This window comes from Ursus maritimus, unplaced genomic scaffold (assembly GCF_017311325.1).
Source record: "Ursus maritimus isolate PB19 unplaced genomic scaffold, ASM1731132v1 scaffold_7, whole genome shotgun sequence".
Lineage (NCBI taxonomy): Eukaryota > Metazoa > Chordata > Mammalia > Carnivora > Ursidae > Ursus > Ursus maritimus.
The window spans coordinates 69,342,358-69,368,800 of record NW_024426885.1 but is presented as its reverse complement, the minus strand read 5'-3'; the positions used below and the strand labels follow the sequence as shown (position 1 = coordinate 69,368,800).

General features: G+C 46.5%; 1 protein-coding gene across 1 annotated transcript in view; it reads left to right on the top strand.

The window, feature by feature from the left end:
- The window catches only part of PCNX2 (pecanex 2), a 291,473-nt gene that overhangs the window by 231,467 nt on the left and 33,563 nt on the right, over positions 1–26,443 (top strand). Inside the window, exons 24-26 of the mRNA XM_040624241.1 lie at positions 2,133–2,191; positions 6,146–6,361; positions 23,905–24,158. Coding sequence (XP_040480175.1) covers positions 2,133–2,191; positions 6,146–6,361; positions 23,905–24,158 — 529 coding nt within the window. The remainder of the gene's footprint in view (positions 1–2,132; positions 2,192–6,145; positions 6,362–23,904; positions 24,159–26,443) is intronic.

Genomic DNA, 26,443 nt, shown 5'->3' with positions numbered 1-26,443 from the left:
GATCTGAGGGTATTTGAAAGGAAAACTGACGCAGTAATAGAACAGAGTGGTAGGGTTTAACAGCCTTTTTGAGATGCAACCGAATATTTCTTCTCTCCATCCCATCTGCAGAATCTGTCCCACAAAGCTCCAACAGGATCTCGCCTAGATGGTTCCCGAATATCTGAGACAGATGAGGAAAAGCGAATACTTTTTTTTCTTAGTTCCATCTAAGCATTTTTTTTAAATCTCTTCTGATTCCCAAGAGACAAGTTCACAACAGAAGTCTGCATTCTGAGGTGTCTTCCTAAGCACCATTACTACTAACAAGTGCTTGTCATTTATCAAATCACACTCAGGATATCAACGATTATGTTTAAGTATAAGTTAGTGGCGGCTAGTCTCCCTTCTTAGCAGATGTCATGAGAGAAAAAATAACGTTAGAAACAGCATTATTTTGGACTCTTCATTTATTCGTGCCAGTTGTGAGCAAAGGTGTCTTCATGCTCCTTAGGGTCTGGTGTACAAGGGCGGATATAATCAAATAATCACACGAAGAAATATATGACATGGTAGAGTCAGCCAACCGGGTTCAAATCCCACACTTATGTGTGGCCTTAATTTCACTGTGTCTCAAGTTCCTCTTTGGAGGAAATGGGTATAATAATAATAATACCTACCTACGAAGGTTCTTGTATAATGAGTTAACTCTCGTGAAGTACTTACACAGAGAAGTGTTGCAGAAATATTAGCTGTCATCATTGGTAGTAATATTAACATGACAGGTTCCCCACAGGAGAGGTATGATGTGTGAAGGAGCATATGACATGAGTCTCACCTACAGCAGGTGTCAGGAAGGCTTCCCTGAGAGCGATGCTGGGGCCAGACTTGAAGACCAGAGGATCTGTCAGGAAGGCAGGTGGGGTGGTAAGGACTCCAAGTAGAGGACGCAAGAGTTGCAGAGGATGCCGAAGAAGGCAGGGTGACAGGAATAGGAAGTCGGGGCATGCTGAAGACATGGACAAAGGCTAGCATGGTTGGAGGAGAGAAAGCAAAGGCAGGGGCCAGGCATGCTAAAGATCAGTTTTTTTCACAAATGTGAGTAGGACCCTCATTATTGGTCAAACTTGTATGTAAACCTATATTCAATGATTTATTTCTAGTGAAAGCCCTTTCTTAATGGCTTCGGTTTAACTATATGAAATCACCATCTTTGTACGTCATGAACAGTTAAATATCCAAGGCCATGTGGTTGAAGTCAATCTCATATTTCATCCTTTGAAGGATGATGAGACCACCACCGAAGATCTGAACTAAAAAGACAAAGCGGGTCAGGTCCAGTTTCTCTGAGCAGAGCTGACTGTTGCGCTTATAAAGGGTTTCTGGGACATGTGAAGTTCAAGGACAGCTGAGGTATTAGAAGCAGAGTGGGTTGATACCATCGGCACAGGCAGTTACTTGGGGACACACTGGTGATCGGTCGCCCCTCGGAAGTCTGGAGTAAGTCCGACCCTCACTGGCTGGCTTTCGGAAGCAAGGGGCCCCATGGGTCGGCTCTGAGGCTCCGAACGGAGGTGAGCTGTCGTAACTAGAGAGATTAAAAACTGGTCCTGATGGCCATTTGTTGCCATGACTACAGACAATCTGTCGTCTTCTAAGTTTGTAAGAGCCAATTTCATCCTTGTGCTTCAACGGAAGAGAGAGGCCTGTAAGAAAGTGCCCAGCATTTGAAAGCGAGTGGTGGAGACACTGACTGCTCACCCCAGTTTTCTGGGGTCAGTTGGAAAAGAAAGATGCCTGTGTGTGCACCGCTTTCAAAATCGGAAAGTGAGTTACTTTCCATTGGCAGTTCAAGCCCTTGCTTTTATTTTATGGACCTGGTACTCAAATGTGATAAGGCACAAGCCCGGTCTCCCAATCCTGAGATGTCTTCATCTCTCCCGTCCACGTGTTTCTTGTACTTTTCCCTCTCTGCCTTATCATGAGACCCCTCTCTCTTCCTGCACCATTGTCACATTGGAGCAATCACCCTGATTGGTGAGCTCCATGTCCCCTGCGTTCCCTACCCCACAGCCGATTCTGGAAACCAACTCTCTCTCGTTTGTGATGATCTAGTCATGACCGTTTATTTACCCTTTTATGGTCCCTTCTAGCACACGGCGCGTGGATAATTCCAACACGAGACTGGTGGTCCAAATTGAAAAGGATCCAGGTAAGAAGACACCTTCCTCCTCTCTTTTTAAACTCTTTATTTATTTCCTTAGATAGATGGATTCCTTCAATCCAAACAAGGGAAATGAGTGCTCACTCTTTTTAGTCGCTGTGGAGGTGATGTATATCTCGGTAAGCCATGTGCTGACTAGACAGTTAAACCTATACAAGCAGGCTGGCCAAGCACCCTGATGCGGTTTGGAAATGCCTCTCTCTAGTACTTACAGTGGACGAGGTAGCTGTTCAGTATAGAATGACGCTGTCAGTGATGACATTTTAGTTTCTGTGTGACGAAAGGCAAGTACAGACTCTAAAGCTTGCTGTTGGTCTTGTAGCAAAAATACTCTTTGGAAAACTGTCAGCGTTATGATGTCCTCAAAGGCAAACCATTCCAGGATCTAGGGTCCGAAAGTCTTCAGAAACTTCCTTCAACATCAAGCTATGGAAGAATTTACCTGCTAGAAAATTATTTTACTTTTTGCTTTCTGTAATCTGTTTCATTTTTTAACCATTCTACCTCTTTTTTCCCGATAACAGAATGCAAATTTATCTCTTCTCTATTTTTATCCACCTCACTCTCTCCCCTGTGCCAAAAGTTTTGTCTAGGAAGAATTGTATTGTGTCATTATCTATACTTGAATTGCATATACATGATTAATTTGAAACCTGGAGAGACAGGTTTATTTTTTGTTGACCTAAAGTTCAGTTCGTCAGTACAACATGGCAGGGGTGGGCGGGCTACGGGTGTCTCTGATGCACAGCCATGAGACTCTGTGACATTGCATGGCCATTGACATCAGGCATATGGACAGTTTCACAAGTGCATCTTCCTTCCAGTGATTCATAATTGTTGTCTCATTTTAACCCAATTACGTGGATCTGTGGGCAAGGTGTTCTTTCTACAAAGACTCCACTTCGGTGGTTGAAACTGTTTTTGTTTTATTTAAATATCAAACACATTCAGGCCTTCCCTTTAAAAGGGGCGGGGGCTCAAAGTGATCTCATATTAGGGTCTCGGGACGCATGCTGATTCATCAGTGGAAATGAATTGAATGGTAGGTCAGGCAGGACTCATCCACACGAAAGTTCAGCACACTGATACTTCATTAGACTACATGACATGACTCAGCCCCCAGAACAGTTTATTTCTCTCCATTAATCATAATTAGGTTGGAAGTGCACTCATTTCAATTCGGCCTTCAACAGTCATGAATGCCCAGCAAGGATATTTATAATTTGATGTGTTATCTTATAGATTTCTTACAGGTGGATCAGTGCTCTTCCTTATGTAGCAAGGGGCCAGTCTTCACTTTCCTGCACCCCCATTCATGCTCCCTTTCCCCAGGGTCCGGAGCAGAAGGAGCTCTGTTCAGATCTGCAGGCCTTATCTGGACCTTCCCTGATGCTGCTTGCACCCCAACAGACAATCTAGAAGGGAACCTTAAGTTTAGCTTTAGGCGTTTCCTCTGTGGGGCGACTCTGCTTCTCTGACTTTCCAGGGCCAGAAGTTTACTCCCCAACAAAAGAGGCTCCTAAAATAGGAGTACTGAATGCAAACTTTTCTCGCGGGCCCTCTTGGTACTTCCTCCGCCCACAAGACCACAGAGCAGGAGGACGTCCAAGTTTATCCAGTCTTCTCTTTAAAATGTTTCTTTCCTTCATCATGAGAGATCTGATAGAGGGAGTGGAAGGGAGATTAAAGGAAATACACCACGAACCCCCCATTCCACGCCCCCCCCCAACGTTCCATCTCCTCTCCCGTACCCTTCCCTCACTCCTCTCTTGGTGTCTTATCCACCCAATTTGAATGGCTACAATTAAACAAGCAAACACGTAACTGCTGACAATGCCGAGTCTTGGCAAAGAGGAAGAGCAGCTGGAACTCTCAATCACTGTGGCTAGAGGGGATGCAAACATGGTTCAGCCACTTCGGAGAACGGCAGCCCCACTCCTCGGTGTTCACTCAGGACAAACCAAAACTTACATTCACATAAACTTCTGCTCATGAATATTTTTGGTGGATTTCCTCTTAATCACTAAAACTGGAAACAACCCAAATGTCCTCCAACGGATGAATGAATAGTGCACGCACACCACAGAATACGACTCAATGCTGAAACCGAAGACTGCTGGGTACAGCGATATGGCTGAATCTCAAATGCATCTTTCTAATTGGCAGTTACGTGACTATGCATTTATTAAGGCTCATAGGATTACACACTAAAAAAGATAAATTTTACTCTACATAAATCATCCCTCCATAAATCTGATTATATATGTAATTTAAAAATAGTAAATGATATCTATATGATGTATCTATTTGTATGTAATATGCAAGAACATGTATATAATATATAATAGTAGCAGTAATCATTTATATTGTAGCATATATATATATGTAATATGCAAGAACATGTATATAATATATAATACTAGCAGTAATCATTTATATTGTAGCATATATATATATATATATATATATATATATATATACATGAGTTGATGTTGTTTATTGTCTCTATTCCTCAATAACTTTGATTTCAAAAAGCCCCAGAAGTTACTTGACAGGTGTGTTCTTAAAAACAAAGTTTTCTTAAAGAAGCTGTAGGATCTATGGTGTTATCTATGATTCAACAGATATTTCGTCCCTTTTGCATGTTAGGACTTCTGCCAGTGTTGGGACACAGAAATAAGCAAATTCAGACACAGATCTGTCTTCCTTCATGTCATGTCTTCTTCACTTTTCTTTCTCCACTGCACTGAAGAAATCAAACATGTGTCAAATAACCATATATACACAAAACCCAAAAGTCAGATTCCAACTGTGACGGGTGCTTCAGAGCCGAGGATCTGGTGCTGGGAGACTGTAACAGGGATTCGGCCCCTCGAAGTGGGCCGTGGGCTTCCCTGAAGCAGCCCTGAAGAATAGTAAGTGTTCAAAAGCCAGAGAGGAATGGCAGAGCAACCCAGGCAGAAAGACTGGTGTCTACAAAGGCCCGGGGTGGGAAGGGCACGTGAGTCCCTCTGGAAGAAATTCTGTGCTGAGCAGAAGGGAGGAGGGAGGACGATGTTTGTGTGAAGTGAGGCCGGAGATTGAAATAGGGAGCAGATCCCACGTGCCTCTTGTGTGTCCATATATCATAGGTTTGCTCTTAGCTTATACCTGTGACTGTCCCAGATTTTCCCTGGGAATGCTAAGTTATATGGGATCCGATTATGGGTGATGCGAAGAAGCCTTGTTTCTATCTTCAAGAGCATGGAAAACCCACTAAGGGCTAGAAGTAATGGGGTTGAGGGGTCCTAGGTAGCGCATTCAACGTCGCAAGTCAAAGAGCTCATTCTGGCTGTGCTGCAGAGACTAGATGGGGCAGCAGTTCCCAGTGAAGCGACACCGGGGAGTCATAGGACTAGTGTGGCTGGCCACCTGAGAAATCATGCAGCTTGGGATAAGGTAGGGGTAATGCAAAAGGGGGAGGGTAGAAAGATGCAAAAAATATTGAAGAAAGTAAAACTGAGAAGCTGGCTTGTGAAGGAGTGGGAACAGAGATCCCTGGGTGATGGCTGTTTGGGTGGTAGTACCATTTGCTGAGACGGGCAACAGAATGCGGGCCCAACCTGGGCATGTTGGAGGTGAGGAGCATTTGAGACACACAAGAGCAGATGTTAAGTACACAAGGAGGTGCACAGGTCTAGAGCTTAGACAAGAGACCTCAGCTGGTGGTTTGAATCTGTAAGTCATCTGCATTAAGACAATAATTTAATCCATTTGTATAGATGAGACTGCCCAGAAGGAAAATAAAGGGGAAAAAATAGGAGGGTCTCACAAAGTCAACAAAAATGGGCAAAGTATCTAAAAAACCTGATTTATCCTTGATCAAATGACAAGTCACTGTTTCTTAGGTCTGCGTGTATAGGAGTAAGTACCCACTGATCGTATTTCTTGTTCTGCCTTTAGGGAATGATGACAACAATCTTAATTCCATCTTCTATGAGCACCTGACAAGGGCGCTGCAGGAGTCCCTGTGTGGAGACTTAATTCTTGGTCGGTGGGGTAACTACAGCTCCGGCGATTGCTTTATTTTGGCCTCTGACTACCTCAATGCTTTTGTTCACCTGATTGAAATTGGAAATGGTCTGGTCACCTTTCAGCTTCGAGGACTGGAATTTCGAGGTAAGAATCTCTTCATTGTGGAAGTTGTTGGAAGCTGGTTGCCTCAATTAACTATCTTGTAAAGCTTTCATAAGAAGTTGCCATAAAAGAGGAAGAATTTCATGCCTGTCCTATAGATAGATGCGGGATGAGGGTTTTATTTGTGTATTCCGACAGAGACACACCCCAGTCATCTGAAGGAGTAGCAAGGTGAAACGTATGGGTGTAAACCTTTGGCGGGGCAAATCAGAACTTTGGTTTCAATCCTTCTGGGAAAATCTCAGAAGTGACAGGAGGTTGTGTCACATGCGTGGGCTCCATGTGGGGGTCAGCCAGCCCTGAGGCAGAACCTGCTCCCGGGGTTTCAGGTGTCGTGGTCTACAGTAGGCCATCATTCCGCGTCTGAGCTTTTTCTTCAACTGTGCGATGAGAAGAGGAAGAAGAATGGGGGCCTCATAAAGTTGTGTGACTGAACCAAGATCGTGTGATGTGTGCACGATGCAGGTGCTTATTGCTTTGCGGTTGCTGAGTTGACCTGAATCTTGATGGCGTGACCCCGGTTTTCCCATTCATCCGAGTGGTGGAGCGCGCAGGGAGTAGCACAGTATACGTGCTCTCGGGGCCTTCTCCTGTGTTCTTTGGTCATTCCCTCATTCAGTACGTGTTTTTCTAACCCCTCCTCTGTGTCCGGCCGAGTTCTAATGCTGGAGGTGCCGCGGGCACGTGACCTCAAAGACTCTTACCCTCTTGGTGTTGGCCTTCAGTGGGGGATGTGGAAAAGGAACAAGTAAACAAACGAGCAAACTACTCACAATGGTGGAAAGCGCCCTGAAGGAGGGCAATCAGGAGTCTGTGACGTCACCGCAGGGGGCGGGGCTGAGGCGCTGCTACGTTAGACGGGGCGCCCAGGGAAGGCGACAGGAAGGAGGATGTTGCGGCTAGGAGCTTCTGCACAGTACGCGGATGAGCGGGGAGCCCTGACGTGACCAGAGCTCACGAGCAGCGTGGCACGGGAGGGGGTGGGAGTCCAGGCACGTGGGGCCTCCCAGCCAGGGTGAGGGGCTGCATTTATTCTGTGCATAATGGGGAGCCCTTTAGAAGTGTCACCCAAACAGGAGAGGAGGGGGAGACAGAGACGTGCAGGGAGATTTGGAGGTGGAAAGGGCTGGGCTCAGCGTTGGGAGGTGCGGGAGAGAGGAGGCTCGGCTTGCTCCCCATTTTCCAGGTTGAGCACCTGGGTAGACAGAGGTGCCTTTACTGAGACTGGGAAGCCTGGATGAAGAACAGCAGTTTGGGGTTTGGGAGGGGAATCAAGGACTCCATGTTGGATATTTACTTTTTAAACGCCCTTGATTCATCTAAGTGGATCTGTCTAGTAGCTAATTGGACATAAGAGCCTTATACTCATTCCGACGACATTTATCGAGCACTGGGCTGGGTGCTGTGAATACAGAAGTGCAGGGCCCACCTTAAGGAGCTTGGAGCCTGGCTGACAAGAGACATACTGAGCGATGAGCATCACAGCAGTGCCATGCATGGGGTGCCCTGGGGACCAGAGAAGAGGCACTGCGATCAGACTGGGCTGTGGGTCAGCTCGGCAGAGGAAAGGCTGCAGTTGGAGGCGGGGGGGGGGAGGATGGGGGGCACATGATGATAAAGAGGCACAAAGTAGCCAGATGGGGTTTCCAGGTGTTTTGGGAGAAAGGGGTCCCAGGCAGTGCTGGAGAGATGAGTAGGAGCCAGGTCATCGCCATCCGAGCCTCACAGTGACAAAACACACCTTTTAGTCAAGAACAAATTGCCATTACTTTCTATCTTTAACACAATCACCTAACTCTTTAACCCAGCCTTTTGGTTCTAATATCTTTTTTTTAGAATGGTAGGTTCTGTGGTTTAAGCATGTACTCTGTGCGGCCTTACAAATTCCAGGAATCTAATTCAGGGAACTTATTTTGGAAAAAGTTATTGGGTCAAGGGAGTAGCGATCCAGTTCTGCAGAATAAACAGAGAAGCCATGTTTCCCTGAAATTTTGTGCCAATGCCAGAAAATGCTGCAGGAGGTGGTGCAATAATGCAACAGAATTCCAGGTTTTCCTGGAATTCAAAGGAAGAACTTTTAAAGTGAGTCCGGTCGAACCTGAGTTAGAACTTCTTTTTTTTTTTTTTTCCTAAGATTTTATTTATTTATTTGACAGAGATAGAGACAGCCAGCGAGAGAGGGAACACAAGCAGGGGGAGTGGGAGAGGAAGAAGCAGGCTCATAGCGGAGGAGCCCGATGTGGGTCTCGATCCCATAACGCCGGGATCACGCCCTGAGCCAAAGGCAGATGCTTAACGACCGCGCCACCCAGGCGCCCTCTGAGTTAGAACTTCTATCACAAGTGCCACGCGGCTTATAGCTTCTTTGGCAAAATGATACTCGAGTTCAAGGCTTCCAAGTGGCCTGGACAGTAGACGTGTGCGGTACTGTGCCTGCGCGCCCCGCATACCACACACGGGCCTTCTCCTTATCCACCACCCTGAGTGTTCAGGCTTCGCCTCATACCATTTTGGGGGGCATAAGCAACCGTCACAAAACGTAATGGTTCAAGACAACAAGGATGTATTCTTTTTCACGGATGCGTGGGTGGTGGGTGGTTTGTCTGTGGCCCTCACCCTGGGTTTCTCAGGCGGCTGCGTTCAGCTGGAAGACGAACCAGGCTGGAAGGTCCGAGGTGCCACAGCCAGAGCTAGCTACCAACTCTGGTCCCTTGGCTGTCCTCCTGGTGCTGCTCAGTGTCCAGGGGGCTGGACTAGGTGTGGTCTGGGTGGTCTCCGTGTTCCAAAGAGGGGAACATGGCCACTGCAAGGCCCCCTGCGGCCCAGGCTCTGGGACAGGCACCCTGTCACTCCCACCATCTCCTATTGGCCAAAGGACAGCTCCAATTCATGCGGTAGTAAGTGGCCCTGTCACACAGCACAAGTCACTGGGGGCCAGTCTTAGAACAACACACTGCACTCCCGAAGCCGCCTCAGGAGAGATTGGAAGGAGGCTCAGAACCGCCATGCGCGTGTGCTTGGGCACAAGACAGAGGCAGTTGTGTTCAGTGAGACCGCCCAGGGGGGCCTCCCTGGGTGGTTTTTCTTCCTCCTGCCAAGCACAGGAGGACTGTAACCTGCCTATAAAATGGCCTAAGCCTACTGATGTCTGGGGAACAAAACACCAGTTAACCTGCCCCGGTAGCGCTCACTCCTGTACAATACATTTTCTTTGACCTAGTTCTGCTGTAGATGGGAACACGGTGCTGTTAAGAGAGCAGGACAAAAATCTACGTTATGCTGTAGTTGCAGAAGGGATCCAGTTGACCTGAAATGACTCTTCCTTTTTATATCTTTTTTCAACATCTATTACAGTATTCCCAGGGAAGATCTTGTTTTCTTCCTCCTCCTTGAGTATTTTTCTAAGATATCCCTTCAGTGTTTCACTTTTTTCTCCAATTCCCTATTTTCCCAAATAGCCGGCTTTATTTCAGTCAAATTTGACCTCCTTCAATATGACCTGGGGCAGTCAAAATCCAGTGCTCCCCTCTTAAGCACACTGAGCTGTCAGTGGAAATGTGAGCTGCTCATGGCACTGACTGAGTCTAGGAAATGCATAACACCCCGGAGGAAGAGGAAGACAACCTCCCGTGACCAGGGAGCGAGAAGTCCACCTGTCCCTTTCTCACTGCAAGGGAGGCAGCTGTATCAATAGGTTTTAACTGCAAGCAACAGAAATCAACTCTAGGGAACTTAACCAGGAGAAGGGTTTATTGGAAGATATCGCACGGGGCACAGACTTTCTGAGAAGGCTGGAAAAGCGGGCTTGGTGGCTGTAAATCAAGAGCCATGTCTAAAATCACACCATAGCCCTGATCCCACGAAGCGGTCACGTCTTGGCGGGGGATGGGGGGACCTGGGCGCTGCCTTCACTTTATTGACACCATGATCCTGGATCGTGGATGCTGCTGCCACTGCTACCCCCCGAATCTGGATGGAGAGCCCCCTGTGCCTGCGTCTTTGTGTCACCAGCGATTAGACCAAGTCTGGGGTGCAGCTCACGGATGAAGCGGAAACCACACGCATATGTTCTAGACGCAAGGGAGGCTGGGAAAGAGGGTGTCTAAGTTCTCAGTTGCCAGAGCGGGAGATGACCACTGCCTCTTGCCAACACTCATCCTGTGAGTACGTTGGTTGAAGTCATGCTAGCTGCTCTCATAGTCAAGTCCCAGATCTCCATGGCTGACACAACTGAGGCTTATTTTTGCACTCACATAGAATCCGGTCAGTGAGAGGAGGTGGGGGGGGGGGTACAGGATGGTTCCCTTCCACACCATCAAGGGTCCTGGCTAATAGAAGCTCTGCCTAGTCCCTAGCACATTGCTTTTGAGGTCACTCTGAGCTTCAACATCAAGCTGGCAGAGAGTGGAGGATTGCTGGAAAGACTGTTTCGGGACAGGCCTAAACCAGGAATATATCATCTGCTCTTATATTCTCCTGTTTAGAAGTGACATAGCTGTAAGAGAAGCCAGGAGATGTTGTCTAGCTGAGTACCCAGGAGAAAAAGTAAAAGCAAAAGTAAAAAGTTGGTGAACAGTTAGCCAGTCTGGCATACTGGGTAATTTTCCAAACATACAATGGAGGTTTAGATCCTGGGTAGCCCCCCAAAATAATTAAGGTCCATGGCCCATCCTTTTTCTGTTGGCTGGTACTGTAGGAAACGATTGAAACCAATTCAAACCAAGAATACAAATAAGGAAGCCACTTTTTTCTGTCCTATTCCTTTTGGCTCATGTATCCTAGAATAGAAATAAATTCTTTACTTGTTAATGTAAAGGAACGGGATTGTGGTGCCCTTGCTGCCCTTGGGTTTGTGAGTATTACTTGCATCTACCTAACCAAGGAGCCTTTCAGGAAACCGTTCAAGACTTGACAGATTAATCAGTGGCTTTAAATCTAAGTCAGGGTAACAGATAATGCACTTGAGAAGGCCAACAGTGCGAAGAGCACCAAGCTCAAGGTTTTTCAAAAGAAATGGAATCTATTGGATTTGAAGTCCCAATTAACCATCATTCAAGTAGGTGGATACAGAAAAATGGAAAAGCGGGAGTTGATTATCTGTTCAATCCATTTCTGTTTTCCTTTAGTCATCCAGGTGACCCAGGATGATGGGTTTGTGCATTTCTGTTAGAAGGGGAAACAAATGAATGAGGAGTCACAGTGCTGTAAACAAGAGAAGCCAGGCTACTTGAAAATACTGTCTGAAGAGGGGAAGAAGCAAGAGTAGGGGTCAAAAGTAAGAGGAACTGGAGGGAGTCTCTTACGACATGAATGTGAACTCCGAGCAAAGGAGAGAGCACTGGCCTGTGAAGATGACACCTACCCTCAGAACAGCCGCAGTCCCATTGCTTCCTCCCACTTAGCATATGGGAAAGCAAGGGGCCAGGAGGCAAATACATTCTGCAGGCTCACAGCTAGTTAGTAATGGAAGTAGGCAAACGTATGTGACTCTCTAGCTCTTAACCAGAATGTCTCTTTCTACCCGACCGTGTTACCTTCTTCTTTCCTTTCTCCTTTTGGATATTTGTTTGGATTTGTACTGTAATGCTTATTTAGTTTACAAAACACCAAGTAACTGGGTAGAATGCCTTCGGTCACTGGCACATCTTTTCAAAAGTTCCACATTATTTTTCTAGGTCCCCCTCCCCGCCGAAAGAAAGAAAGAAAGAAAGAAAGAAAGAAAGAAAGAAAGAAAGAAAGAGAGAGAGAAAGAAAGGAAGGAAGAAGAAAGAAAAGCAACCAAAAGCTATTTAATATATCAAGATACTTAATACGAGCATCACAGGTGACTTGGCCTCTCAGACTCTGGACTCCATCATTGGAACCTTAGTGTGATTTCTGAGTTCCTAGTGTCTTTCCAGCTCTGACAGTCCATCAGATACACCACCGTATGATGCACTTGGGGGAAAGTTGAACCTTTCTTCTCTGCTGGAGTCCAAGTAGAATTCTCTCCCAGGAGGTCAGAGCTGTTGGAGGAGATCCCAGTCTTGAGACCATGGCTGTGGACTTCCTGCGAATACAGAGCCACACAGGGAAGGTCAGCTCCCCTGAGCATTAGTGCACCGCTGGTGATAGGATTGGGCAGTGAAGCAGAGTGAAGGGATTTCAGGCAAAGGGAAGAGGAGGGCTTGCTATGATGGCAAGTGATAGAATTCCAAGGGCTGGGAGAATGGAATCCGTGGTAGCTCATTGAAAATAACAGGAGAAGAGGGGAACATATATGGCCCAGATGCAGTGGACAGATGGGTGTAAGGATGGAAGAATGGATGGGGTGGGGAGAGTACAGTTGGCCAGTATGAAGAGCCCACGCGAGGTTAAGGATGATGATTTTAAAGGAAGATGTGTTAAGGTTGCTCATGTTTTTCCCTAAGCCACACACAGCTTCCTGGGTGCAGGTAGAGAACAGCAGAGCTGGCCCTAATCGGGATTGAGACTGAGTCGACTGAGTGCCATAACGTAAACCAAGGACAAGGGAACTGACAGCATGTACAGGGGTGTGATGATGATGGCAATGGCCGGCCACGGAATGCCAGCTGAGAGAGAGGGGGAGTGAGGGTATGAGAGAGGTGGGAAACAGGATCCAGGAAAGGTGTCAGGGTTGTTGAAGTTGCAATGTTAGCAAAAATGAGCTGGACAGACAGGAGGTGGTTGCTGGAGGTTTGAAAGTAACACTCACAGGGGAGACAGGCTTTGGTAATTACAAGCTAGGGTCATGGCTGTGGAAATGAGTGGCTAAGGTTGAGTGAAAGATGGAATCATTAGAGGAGTGGGTCGGGGGCCAGGATGCCGGAAGGAGCACCTCTGTGGATCCTGAAATCTCCAGAGGAATGGCCAGGGGTATGCTGGGGAGTGACAGTGACCGCAAGCCAGAATCTCCATGGACTTGGAGTGACCTAGAGGGCCCTGGAAAGAGGCAATGAGGGAGAATGGTGCAGGGTAGACAGAATGCCCTGACAGCATCCCTGAGAAGCAAGAGGGCATCTTCCATGCCCCTCAGACCCAGGGGTGAGAGGGGTGCAGGAAAATGATGAGCCCCACTCCAGAGACAGAAGGGACAGGGAGAGCCAGCTTTCCAATAGGGCGCCAAGGAGAAGAGGAGAACATGCAGAGAAGTTGAGGACTATCAGATCATGAGTTCCCGAGGGCACAGCAAAAGGATCTCAAAAGTTTGTGGCCTGGGTGGAGGTCAGGTGGAAGTTAGGACCAGGTCAGAAAACGTGATTTATACAGCGCTATGGAAACTAGGCTCCCTGTGGCCCATAAAATGAATGGCTGTAAAGCAACGTGCTCTCAAGGGTGATGAAGCAGATCCTATCCTCTAAGTCTGGGTCACATGCATGGGAAGTTTGGGGACTACTGAGATGGAAGTTAGTTATGCATGCAGCTTTCATTAGCCTCATTAATACAGGACCACAACATTTTTATCACAGCAAGATCAGTTTTCCAGAAATCTTCTTATGGGAGGTCTTAGGAAATATTAGTGTCATTTGATAAAGTGGGGTTTTGGGAAACCCCTATCAGAAATGAATGATGTTATGTGGACATTAACCTTTTCTATTAGCTATCTAACTACAGTTTTCTGACAATTTATTCTTTTCTCAATATTTCTTTACAGTGAATGGTACTGCATTTATATATGTTTTCTTTTGTTTATGCGTTCCCATGGGGTCAAATATTTCCACTGTTTGCTTATACAGTAGCTCAAACAAGAAATCCAAACCAATATAGATTACTTTGTCCTCCTATTTAGAACAAAGTCGTGATGAAAATTATGGGGTTTTTTAAGGACCTCGTACATCTAGATCATGAATCTTGGGGATCAGGATGTGACCATGCTGTTGGCCACGTGGCCACATGTGGTGGGTGGTCAATAAATGTTTCTTGATAATAAAAACATAGGTCACAATTTAAAAACCAAAGCCTATTTTCAGTATTCTTGCGAAGTTTATAGATGCAGTTCTTTACTCATGCAGGCTGTGAAATATTGATTCAACCCAGTGCTGTTAGACTGTGAGGCTCTCAAAGGCTGACACTCCTTGCTTCATTCATGTCCCTCCCCCAAGGGTGTTGACTGGCTCACGCAGGATGCCCAGTACATACCGGTTGAGGGAGAAAGTAGAAGCCGTCTAAGGTTTCCTGAGCATCAATTCTTTGCCAAGTACCATACTAAGCAGTTTAATTATAGTCTTCATAATATTCTAGAATATTCCTCATAATAACTCTATAAAGTGAGCGAGTGTTATTATCCCTATTGGAGACATAAAAATATTGGGGGAATGAGGTTCAGTAAGTTGCTCCAGGCTTCACAGTCCCCAGTGGTGGAGGAGGGGTAAACACATGGATGTGGATGTCTCCGAAGTCCATGACCTTTGCAGTATGCCACACTGCCTTGGAGGGACTGAAGGGAGTGGGAGAGGAGGGAGGGAGGTAGGGAGGGGGGAAGGAAGGAAGGAAGGAAGGAAGGAAGGAAGGAAGGAAGGGAGGGAGGAACAGAGGGAGGAAGGGGAAAGAAAAGAATAAGCAACCATTTTTTAAAAGTCTCTCTGGTTGTTGAAACTTAAAAGCTTTACCTGAAAGTGCTCTTAAATATTAAGATGGCATCACCACTCAGTTGCTTGAATGACCAACTGCCTTAGCAACTGTGAAACCTGGAAGGCTCTTGCAGAATGAACGTGGGAAGCTAAGGCACGTTATCAGGACGTAGCCACACATTACCAGCGGATCTGGAAAACATCAAAAATGGGATTGATATGCCTGTTTGTGTGAAATGTTCTCAGCTGTCTCATAGTTTGGCTAACACCCCATAATCACCCGCCTGTGGGGACATTTTTAAAATATCTGTGTCACTAATCTTATCTAAAGTGAATCCAACCCAAACCTTTCTCCTAACTGGCAAATCCACAGAGAGCCATAGCTGTCCCACTAATCTTGAAACTATCTAGAATTCTTTCTTCTTTATGGCAACATTCAAGTCATTAGCGAGTCCTGAGTTCCTACGTCTACCTGGCTCGAGTAATCGGTTAAATCCCTCGGGTCCAAACTTTACCCATAAAATTATAGGTTCTCCATTCAGAATTCCTAAACACATATTCTTCGTTTCAAACTCTGTGACACGTTCGTGAGAGAGACAAAGCCACACTTGTCTAGATAGCCAGTCTGGGAAGGAGAGGGGCTTTCCTGTTGAACGTTCACAGAGTTTGCATATTTTAACAACATTCAAAAATAAGTCTGTTGGAGAAAAGTAAAATAAGACAACTTCGAGTTAAATATGAGTGAGAAAGTATTTGAGTCTTCTGGGTAAAGTTGAGTGTGTTGGTTTTTCTCATCTGTGAGTGGGGCAGGAGGGGGAGAAAACCATAGCATTCGCAGAGATAATTGCTATATATTCAGTGTTTCTTACACCTAAGCTTCAAACCTGCCCAATATAAGTTGCCGTGTACACGAAGTGACTTGGTTCTTTTGATATTCTCCTAGGGGCTGGTAGAGAAAAGTAAATTCAGAGAACTTTTGCTTATAATTTGTGAAGTCTTACTAGACAGTGTATGATAAGGGGAAAATACTGATTTTAAATTCAAAAGACCAGACCCTTCTACCAGAGAAGTTGCTTGAGACTCAGTGTCCTCATTTATAATAGGAGAAATGACACCTGCATCAGCAGGTTAATGTGTGGGAGAAATGAGATGCTATCTGAGATACCGTTTTTCAAGTTGATTGATATGACATAAATACATGAGGTTTTGAAATAAAAATCCTCCGAGAAAAAACAATGCTGTTTCACAGAAAGGTATTTTGCCACATTTAAAATCCAGCCTGCCAAACAGGACATTAGAGGATTTTTATTCATAGGGGTATGTCTTAAAACAAATTGAGTCTCCTCAGAATAGAAAAGGTTACAGTAAAAACTTCTGCTGTGCCCACAAAATCACACGTGTATAAATTATTCTAACATATTTTTCCCCCTCCTGCGCACTGGGCCAATGCACTTCTCCTAGATTCTCCCCGTGATACTTGAAAGGTGCATGAGTCCAATGCTGCCGAAGGCCTGGAACTTGGGACTGAGGGAGAAATTATCCAGTAAAATAATAAAGAACTAAACTCATTCAGTGTCTCAATAGACCAATCCTACTCCTTGACTTCCTTCTGCTCCGTGACCTCGGTCGTGTCACATATTCTTGGCAATCATTTTCTCCATCTTTAAGTTTGGATTAATTTCAAGGGGGTGATGGTCAAATGGATGTTTAGCCAGCAGGAAATGGGATGTGTAATAGGACAGCTTTACATATAAACATATACTTGTTAGAATAATTTTTTCTTCCCAGAAATTAAATCTGGTGAGGTCTAGCAGATAAAGAAGCCTTCTCCCGGGGCAAGTAGCTGGGGATAGATGACCAGCCTCGACCTTTCAGCTCCTGTTCCAGGATTCTGTCCCAGAGAGTAGTGCAGGGTGAGGAGGGGCGGAGAAAGGCATCTCGGTGACTTTAAAACTATAGAAGAGGTTTGCGGGGTGGGGAGCGAATCACACTGTGACTTTCCTGAAAATGAGCATGATTCAGAAACCTTAAGAAGTCTTCTCTGCTATTATTTCATCTGGCCAAGAACGGCCCTTGATGGAACCAGCTGGCAAGAGGCAATGCTAGTTTCATTCCTCCCGTTAGCATGTCTATCATTCTCTGTCCGGCACCATTCGAGAAGCTCACTGGGGGGACACTTCTCCAACGAGAGCTGGCTGGGGCCAGGCTCTATCTCACACCTCTGCCGTGTCTCCAACACGTAACACGCGTATGTGAGGTTCAAACGTTCGTGAACGTGAACTGCTCTGAGCTTAGCTTTGGCCATATCTGGTGGCCTCCTCCTTTTGTGGCCCTAGGCAATTCAGGAACGACCTTAACTGTGACCTCAAAAGGGAATACGATTTATAAAATCCACACATAGCCTGAAGTGTGTGTCTCTAAGTCCCACCTGAGCTTGGAAAGCACTGGACAGATCAGATCTTTGCCTAATTACAATCCACTCCATGGCCAGGGACTGATTCTCTCCTATCCGTCCCCTCCTGGTGACCTTGTTGCTTAGCACCTGAGAAACTCCAGCCCAGTGTCTGGCCCGCTGGGCCCAGGAAGGCATGACCATATGGAAACTCAGCTCAGATAAATGTCCAGTGAAGTCATTTGAAAACGTTGTTCCTGGAGAACTCTACACGTAGTAATGATGATATGTGGGGTTTTCCTTGGAATCCAGTTAGATTCTTTGGGGCACCTGAGCAGTGTTTCTCAAAGTACACATGTCAGAAAAGGAGGAAAATTGGAGGGTCGAGAGGCCCGATCTTTACAATATGTCATGCAATTCGGCTTTATCGTGTGTGTTCTCGCTGGAAGGTTGTAAAGCGAGCTGACATTGTCCTTCAGTGAAGCCTTCCTGCTGCAGGGGACCATATTTAATGTGTCCCTTTGAAGTCCCCCGATCTCCCGATCTCTTGGTAAACAGCCCTAGTTCCCGTCCCCACCACTTTTCACGTGCCGTGGGACCGTGGGTGGCTGACTTCCCCTCACCGGCCTCTTCTTTGCGCTCCAAAGCTGCAGGGGACTAATTCTTAACTGCAACCCTCGTGTTTCCTTAAGACTCAAACATCCTGACTCCCTGTCTGTTACCTACAAAATCAAGTTCAAGTGCCTCCGTGGGAGTCAAGTGTCCACTCCAGTCACCCCCTGAGTCCTGTCTCCTCGGGCCCAGGCTTCCCAGCCTGGATGCCTCCTCCCCCACGGGGCTGTTTGGAATGGAACGGGGGACACCTTGGGTTGAGTTTCGGTTACCGGACCTTCTGTTCAGGCAACCGCTCTCTTTGGCTTCCCGGCTTCCCCAAGAGAGTGTCAGCTCTGCCTCCGGCCTGGCTGACCATGAAAGCAGGATGCCTGCGCTAACAGCCACACAGAGGATCTACGTTCCTGGGCTTGTCAGGGACGAGCACGTTAAAATTCACTGCCGCTCAGTACACCGTAATTCGCAGAATGGGGGGACACAGAACAATCTGTAGCAAGGATTTCCTCCAAGGGCTGAAGTTCTCCTGTCCTCAACGGTTTCTACAACCGGCCCTTGGCAGACACTCGAGAACCACATCCCTAAAACTGAATCGTCTTGGCCACCTACAGAGAGCCTTGTTCTTTATTGCACTTTGTTCATATTAGACCAGCTTGCGGAAGCTTCTGTCTGTACTCTCTGGGCAATGCTGTTAAGGATGGTGTTCACCGTATTGCACAATATTCCTTTTATTAGGGTCCTGGGAATATTATCTTTCTGGCGTCTTTGCTAGAAATAGCTATGACCCTTGCAAGGAATTATTTTGTTGTTGTCTTAAGGACACAAGTTCTTTTTGCACGTTGGCTTCTAGAAAGCCCCCACGCAATCTGTGACCCACCTTTAGTAACTAGATAGGGCATCCCAGAAGGCAGTGTGGGTCTCTTGACATTATTCTGGCTTCATCATATTTTTTCTTATCCCCATTTTTACTTAGATTTTATCATTTGCCATTGTACTGTGTATGCCTTTTTAAGTTGACTTCATTCCTCTTGGGAAATAAGTGTGAATGAATAAGCCAGGCCTGGCCTGTCGCTGGTAGATACAGCAAGCAGCACTTGAAGCGGAGCAGTGCTCGCTGTTTGGGGAACCGGCGATGAGAGGAAGAAAGGGTCGGTGGTCAGGAGAGCTGCCAGATATGCCAGGAATGGCCGCCCCTCATGGTAGCCACACTCAGGAAATGGATACGCATCCTGTGTGGCACACATCTGGGATCTACTAGATACATCTTCGGTTCAAAACATTAATTCCTACTGCTTTAATTAGGCATTCTCATCTGTCAGAACTAAGACCCTAAGAGACTCTCAAAATAATTCAAAAATTATTTCCCGAATGCCTTCGTAGGGCCCGCTGACTTAGACCGTGAGAACACGGCGACACAAAAGGTGCCAAGAGTCAGTTTCAATGGAAACACCAGACAGAAACAGCCAGCCAGCTCGTCATCCATTGACACCGACGGTGTGAGAGGTCACGGTGTGGGGACAGCGGGCCTCCAGTGTTCCCTTTGGAGGGAATGCTCGAAACCCCGTGAGCCTCTCCGAGAAGACTATGGTCTTGACTTGCACGTGAGCAACAAATTAGTGCCTGAACAGCAGTGACTGCGTTATTTTCATCTTCTTTTACCCTGTGATCCTGACTCTGCATCTTTTGCTCCTAAGTGAAGGTGCTGAGACCTACCTTCACTGAGTGTTTATTAAAAGCCCACAGCAGTTATGATGTCTCTGTCGAATGGCGGTCCTTCACGGGGCACTGTGTCCTCACCTGTCCTTTCGTCCATGTCATTCTTCATGGTGTGCGGTTTTACTTGTCTCATTCACGTGGTGGGAATCTAAACTCTGCATTGGATTGTGTGTGCACGCACACACACACACATACACACACACACACACCTTCCAGTTTGTTTGATGTAAGAGGGAAACCAACCAACCCTGACATTCAGCCCCACATGATAAATGCCAGGCCTGCTTGGAGAAATATGGAGAGAGAAATTGTAAAGAAATGCAGATTTTTGAGACATGTCATTCAACCAGTTTTGCTAAGCTATTTGAGGTGAAAGTCCTCCTCTCTGCTTCTTCCTTGTCTAGTCTAAGAATTGCCTCACTTCTTCATTGAAAGAGAGTTTCTTGCTGAATTCTATTCCTTACTGGCAGAACACCTGTGTGGTTAGTGTGCCATTTGGTGGGATGAGACACTCCCACCCCCAGAGTCTAGTGCCTGCAGTCCTAGGGTCTCAGTGGGAGGATCGGTTAGGACACCATGGTCATTGCTCACTCTGGAAGCCCCAGAGTGTGCAGTCTGAATTACTCACTGCTTATCGTTCATGTATGTCTTTCTGTACATCTCTACCAGTTTTATCTTGCAGAATGAGCTAAGAGACCCTTGAAATGCCTCAAAAAAGAGTGCTTTCAGCTAAGACCCAAAGCAGTGAAGTTTTCAGGAAAGACAAGATCTGTTACACTTGATGTTACACAACCTGCTTGTGTTCCCCCTTCCTGGTCAACTCCTATTTCATTGCCTGTTATCCTAACAGTTCTGTGTGTACATTATTATTGAAGGTTGTAGTTTTCCATCTCTGACCCATTATGACCATCTCATTTGTACTCTTAGAGAAGCTTAGTACCAACAGTGATTTTATCTGCCACATGCATAATGTAATCCGCTGTGCGTTTTCTCAATAGGGCATCCGTTGCCATGCATGCAGTTACCTGGATTAACATCTTTCTTTCATTTTTTCATTCAGTCATTCATTCAGGCATCCCACCAACCACTTTGTTAGCATCCACTAAGTACCAGGCACTGGGAATAATGATGTGGGATCTTGGAAAAAGTGAATGGTATGGAAATGGATGTAGGGACAGTTTTTGTGTTTGTATTAAGTCTCAAAAGACATGTCGAAGGATTCAGAGAGTTACCCTTTTGGCCATGATTGAGTAACCGGTACTGGACTATCCTTCCTGCCATAAGCAATTCTAAAACTGGGAAAAATATATTCATCAACTGCTTTCAGATATTGAACAGACAGTGTGAGGCTGTGTCCATTGAGAGAAAGGAGACACACAAAGCAAGCTCCATAATAATTACCTTTGCTCTCTTCCTGGAGGCCCTTTCCTATCTGTAGTAGGGGGAGGTGGCATCCAAACAGAATATAGTTGCCTCACTGAGCTACGGAGGCAAAATCAGAGTTCTGGACCGCTAATATAGCTGAGTCTGTGGGTCGGAATAGCAGATAGGAGTGAATTTCACAGAGAAGGTCCTGCAGAAATGTGTACAGGGATCCTCTTCAGTGATTGATTGACTGTTAACCTGCTGAATGTTAGAGGCGAATCCTGGCAGAGAAAAGTAACTGGGGAGATGTGAGCTAACTGGAGAATATGGAGGCTGAACAGTCCCAAGATGTAGAAATTCCAGTGATCCAGTGGAGACACCTTGTTGAACCTCCCAGGAATTCAGCCAAGACCCCAGAAAGCCCAAGCTTTAGGACTAGAGATACCATCACCCTAGAGGTCTACTCTAGACACTCTCAAAGATTAAAAACAAGTTTCAAAGGATCAAGCTGATAAGCTGATATGCAAATTAACTACTTAACAGAACATAACTCTCTCTCAAAGAAGACCAACAAAAAGTCCAGACTGTCAACACTGTAACATCAGCAATATTCAGTATACGATCAAAGTTTCTAGATATGAAAAGAAGCTGAAAAAAGTGATCCCATAACCAAGAAAAGAAAACAATAAAGAGAAACGCACCCAAAGATGTTGGAGGTAACAGAAAAGAAGTTTCAGACAGTTATTAATATGTTTAGGAAGTCAGAGGAAAAATTATCATAATGAACGATCTGATGGAGACTATCAGTAGGAAAAAGAAACTCTAAAAATGAATGAAACATTTAGAGCATACATTAGAGGATAGAAGAAAAGATCAGTGGACTTGAAGACAAGGCAATAGAAACTATTCAAACTGATGCAAATAATAAAAAGTTTAAAGAAAATACACAGAAACCCAGTGATCTGTGGGACAACATCAAGCATTCTAACCTAAGTGTAAAAAATATAATAAGTCCTAAGGATTTGTAAACTCCTCAGAATTGTTGCCTACACTAACTGTCCTTGCTTTTTGCTCTCCCACTGGGTGAATTCGCTCCAAGTGGGCAACCCCTCCCCCACCCATCATGACACGGAAACAAAGATTATCTGTATTGTCAAATCTAACAGTTAATTCCTCATGTAATTTGACCTATAAGCTTCTTTTAACATAGCTGATATTCCCTCTTCCTTGAAACTCTTTATTTTCCTTTTTAACTTGCTTTTGCTATTTTCTGGTTTTCTTCTGACCCCACAGGCCACTTCTCTTCAGTCCTTTTGTTGGTAGCACCTCACGTCCCCAGCCTCTGAGTGAAATGCTCAGAGCTCAGCTCTCAGACCTGTCGTCTCTCCGCAGATGATTTTGAATAGCCCCTCTATCCTGATAATTCTCTCAGATGTCATGAATCTCTGCCCAAACCTTTCTCCTGAACTCTGGATTTCTTCATCCGACTGTCAGCTTGACATCTCCATTTTGATTAATAGCGAACAGCTAAAACTTCACATAGGCAAAAGAAAATTCCTGATCGTTCCATCTGCCCAACCAGAGGCTGTTCCCCCTGCAATCTTTCCCTCCTCTGTGAATGATAAGTTCACTTTTCACCTTGCTCAGGTCAGAACACTTCACACCATTCTTCATACATCTTTTCAATGTCTCATATCCAAATTGGTTCACAAATCCTATCAGACTGCCTTCAGAGAGATCCAGAATCTAATCACTTCTCCATACCTCCCCAATGGCCTTTGTCCCAATCACCGCTGTCTCATCTGTGTTAACTAACAGCCTCGTAACCGATGCCTTGGCTCCCACCCCTGCTTCCTCTACTGTCCATTCTCTGAATAGCAGCCAGCACAATCTCCTACAACATAAATCAGACCACATTTCTACTCGGCTAAAAACATGCAAGGGCTCCTCAACCCATTCCGAGTAGCATCTTTCCCTTTTCCTACTTCTGGTTCATACATATGATCAGTGAAACTACTGAAGTATTTGCTAAATATGCTACTAGACACTCACAAATCGTGTGGCTGGTTTTTTGAAACTAGATGCAGCCTATTCCATTTATTCCTATTAACTTCCAGGATATCACTTTCAGTCCACCATGCCGTCTGTGGAGATAATTTTAGGTCACAGCTCTGCATTGCGGGCGGTACCAGTAACACATGTCATTGGCATACTGTAAACGCTTTCCTTCAAATCATTGACAAAGATGTTGAGGAAGATAGGCTGTCAACTCATTTATGGTTGACACCCATAATCTCCTGCTTTTGGACTGAACTCCTTTGCAAATGTACTCAGGGCCCCCCCGCATCCTGCTCTCAGCCACGCGAAGTGAGGTGGCATGCGAGGCAAGGTAGCATGCGTGGTATGCCCTGATTGTTTGGCAAGGCAGCTCTTCCAGGGAAAGAAGCAGGGAGCATTCCTTCCTGAAAACACTTCAGCATGCACCTACGTACCCTCAGACATCTCCCCCTGCCACCTTAGCCTCCTGTGTGCTCAGTTGCGACCTGCAGGTTTCTGGAAAAAGGAACTCAAGGGTATAACCATCCCGCATTTCCACCATTGGTGTCCATGAGCACCAGGAAAGTCTGTCTGCTCTAACACACACACAAAAAATGGGGAGGAGGCGACAGTCAGAATGAATACGCATGAAGAAAAGAATTGGTGATGATGAACACTGTGACTCATGTGGGAATTAAAGAATCCAACACTACTCCTGATTCCCAGACTTTCTCCAGCATCTTCCCCTCTAATGGAGGCAAAGGGAAAAGTCCATTCTGACCAGAGGTGACCCAGTGACTCCTTGTGTAACTTCCGTCGTGTTTGTACTCTGCCAGGAACCTACTGCCAGCAGAGGGAGGTCGAGGCCATCATGGAAGGCGATGAGGAGGACAGAGGCTGTTGCTGCTGCAAACCGGGCCACCTGCCACACCTGCTGTCCTGCAACGCCGCATTTCACCTGCGCTGGCTCACCTGGGAGATCACGCGGACTCAGTACATCCTGGAGGGCTACAGCATCATCGACAACAACGCGGCCACCATGCTCCAGGTGTTTGACCTCCGAAGGGTCCTCATCCGCTACTATGTCAAGGTATCGCTGCCCCGGGGCCCCAGACACGTGTCTGAGTCGTAGTTCTGGCCTGGCTCGAGGGGCTCCTGCAGAGCTTTGCAAAAAGCTAGATTCTGAAGCTTCTCCTCATCTTCTGAATCTGAGTCCCCACTAGGTTTGGGAACCACTGGTTTTGCGAAAAATCCTCAAGGGCTTTGGTTTCCGCAGGAGTTCCTGGCCTGAGTCACAGTCTAAGCCTGGGCACCAATAAGCAATTCCTTTTCTTACCCAGATCTGTTTCTTCACTTCTACCCCAGCCGAGCTATAGTGAGCATGGTGATGATACATGGCAACGTCCTGAAAACCTCCCCAAGCCTCCGTGTCGACGCGTTATAAGTATCAATTTAGATGCTCTGCTGTTTGCGCTTTAGAACCAGAATTATTTTTTAAGCTTAAAATGAAAACTCAAAAATAGAGCGAAATGGTCCAATTAGGATTCGTTATGACACAGCCTTTCCTCCTCACTCGTGTGGGAACTAAGAAGATATTTTTCCCGTTGCTCAGTATCCATGTCTGTCCAACCTATTCAACCTCAGAAAATGTCCCTGTTTGGAGTTAAGTCTCCCAGAGAACTAATGTGAGCGTAGAGCGAGGGTGCAGAGGGCCAGTGGGGTGACGGAGTTTTCTAAAGGGAGAGGGACAAGTGGGAGCAGTCGTGGCTGAGGACGTCTTTTGCTGGCACTTTGCATGGGGGAGCCCTGGAGCCTGGCCCTCAGAGGGGCCCCCATTTTAATGCCACTTACAATGAGGACGCTCATCCGTCTGAGACCCCAGGCTCCATGCCAGCTGAGGCTGAGAGAGGGGGTCCAGCAGAAATGAGGAAATACAAAACAGAAGGATAACACGGGTGCCTGAAATTTCAGAGGTTTCCACCAACTGAGAAGGAAGATGTTTAGAAATTTGGAATAGCTACTTAGGAGAGCCCCACGTGTGCCCCAATACTGCTAAAGTTGACAGGAAATAGAAGACAGACTGCGGAAAGTCAGAAGGTTAAATAACCCTTAATTATCACATCCCAGGGCAGTTTTTACGAGGAACGTTCATGATACGCTTTTCTGGGCAGACTATTTAAAACAGATTTAGTGGGTCGTCCTCGCCACCTTCACGCGTACTGAAGGGGCGCAGAAGTTTCCATCCATACCTCACACAAAACTGTCGGTGTTTGGCCCAGCCTTCCATACACTGGGGAAGATTTGGAAAGCAAATCAGGGAGTGGTGAGCTCCTGCCTCCTAACTGCACAGTTCGCTCCCTCGGCCTTGTAAACTACGCCGCAAGAAGTTTTTCCTGCAGAGTCAATCCTAGGAAACTCAGTGTATCAACTGGCAGTCAATCTGGCAGTGGGTCGTGAAAGAACTGTGGTATGCTCATGTGAGAAGTGTGTTTCTCTCACACATAAATGAAGAATGGGCTGATAGCTCCGTCGCAGGAAGTCCTAGGCACCCAGGTCCCTTCCAGCCGCCCGCTCCACCATTTTTAGTGGCTCCCCCACCTTCCTGTTCCAAGATGGAAGCTTGAATGGATGGAGGAAAGGACAGAGGAAATGCAGAACAAGGGCATGCACCCATGGTCCCCGAGAAAGGCTCCTAGAAGCTTCCATAGTATGTTCCTGTTGTATCCCCGTGGCCAGAAGCTTGTCCTGTCCATGCCAGCTGTGAGGGAGTGGGGAACATGCGTTCTGGCAGCCTGGAACCCAGATAGAAACTGTCTAGAGCCCTCACTGTTGTTTCCGGTGGAGTTTCCACCCTGCCCCCAGCCCCCCCTCTTTGCACACACATTCCCTGTGCTCCCCACCCCCACCCCGGCCAGGCATCCTCCTCCTGCTCCTCTCTCCTCACTCCGCATGTGCACAAGCTAGCCTGGGGCCCCTGCCGACACCGACCTCACCTTGCTCTGAAATCTTTTCTACTTCACCTTCCAGCAACTCCCTAAGCACGTTAGCTGCACACATCTGACTCCTCTTTGGATCCCCAGAATTCAGTGTGAGGACTTGCATAGGGCAGTGTCCAGTGCATTTTTTGGACTGAACAAACAAAAGTAATGTGGATCCTGGGTCTGGGCAGAGGAGATTCAGATGTCAGCGAGAGTCTGAGCCACCTGCTGTGGGCATTCGTGTTGAGAATGGGGATCAATACTGAGCTACATCTCTGTGAATCGGGAGCTCCCCATCAACAGCCTTTCCATGAGCCAGGCTCATGGGCAGACCCGGTTCATGGGATGAAGCCACAGCAAGTTACCATGAGCGGGGGGGGGGGGGGGGGGGGGGGGG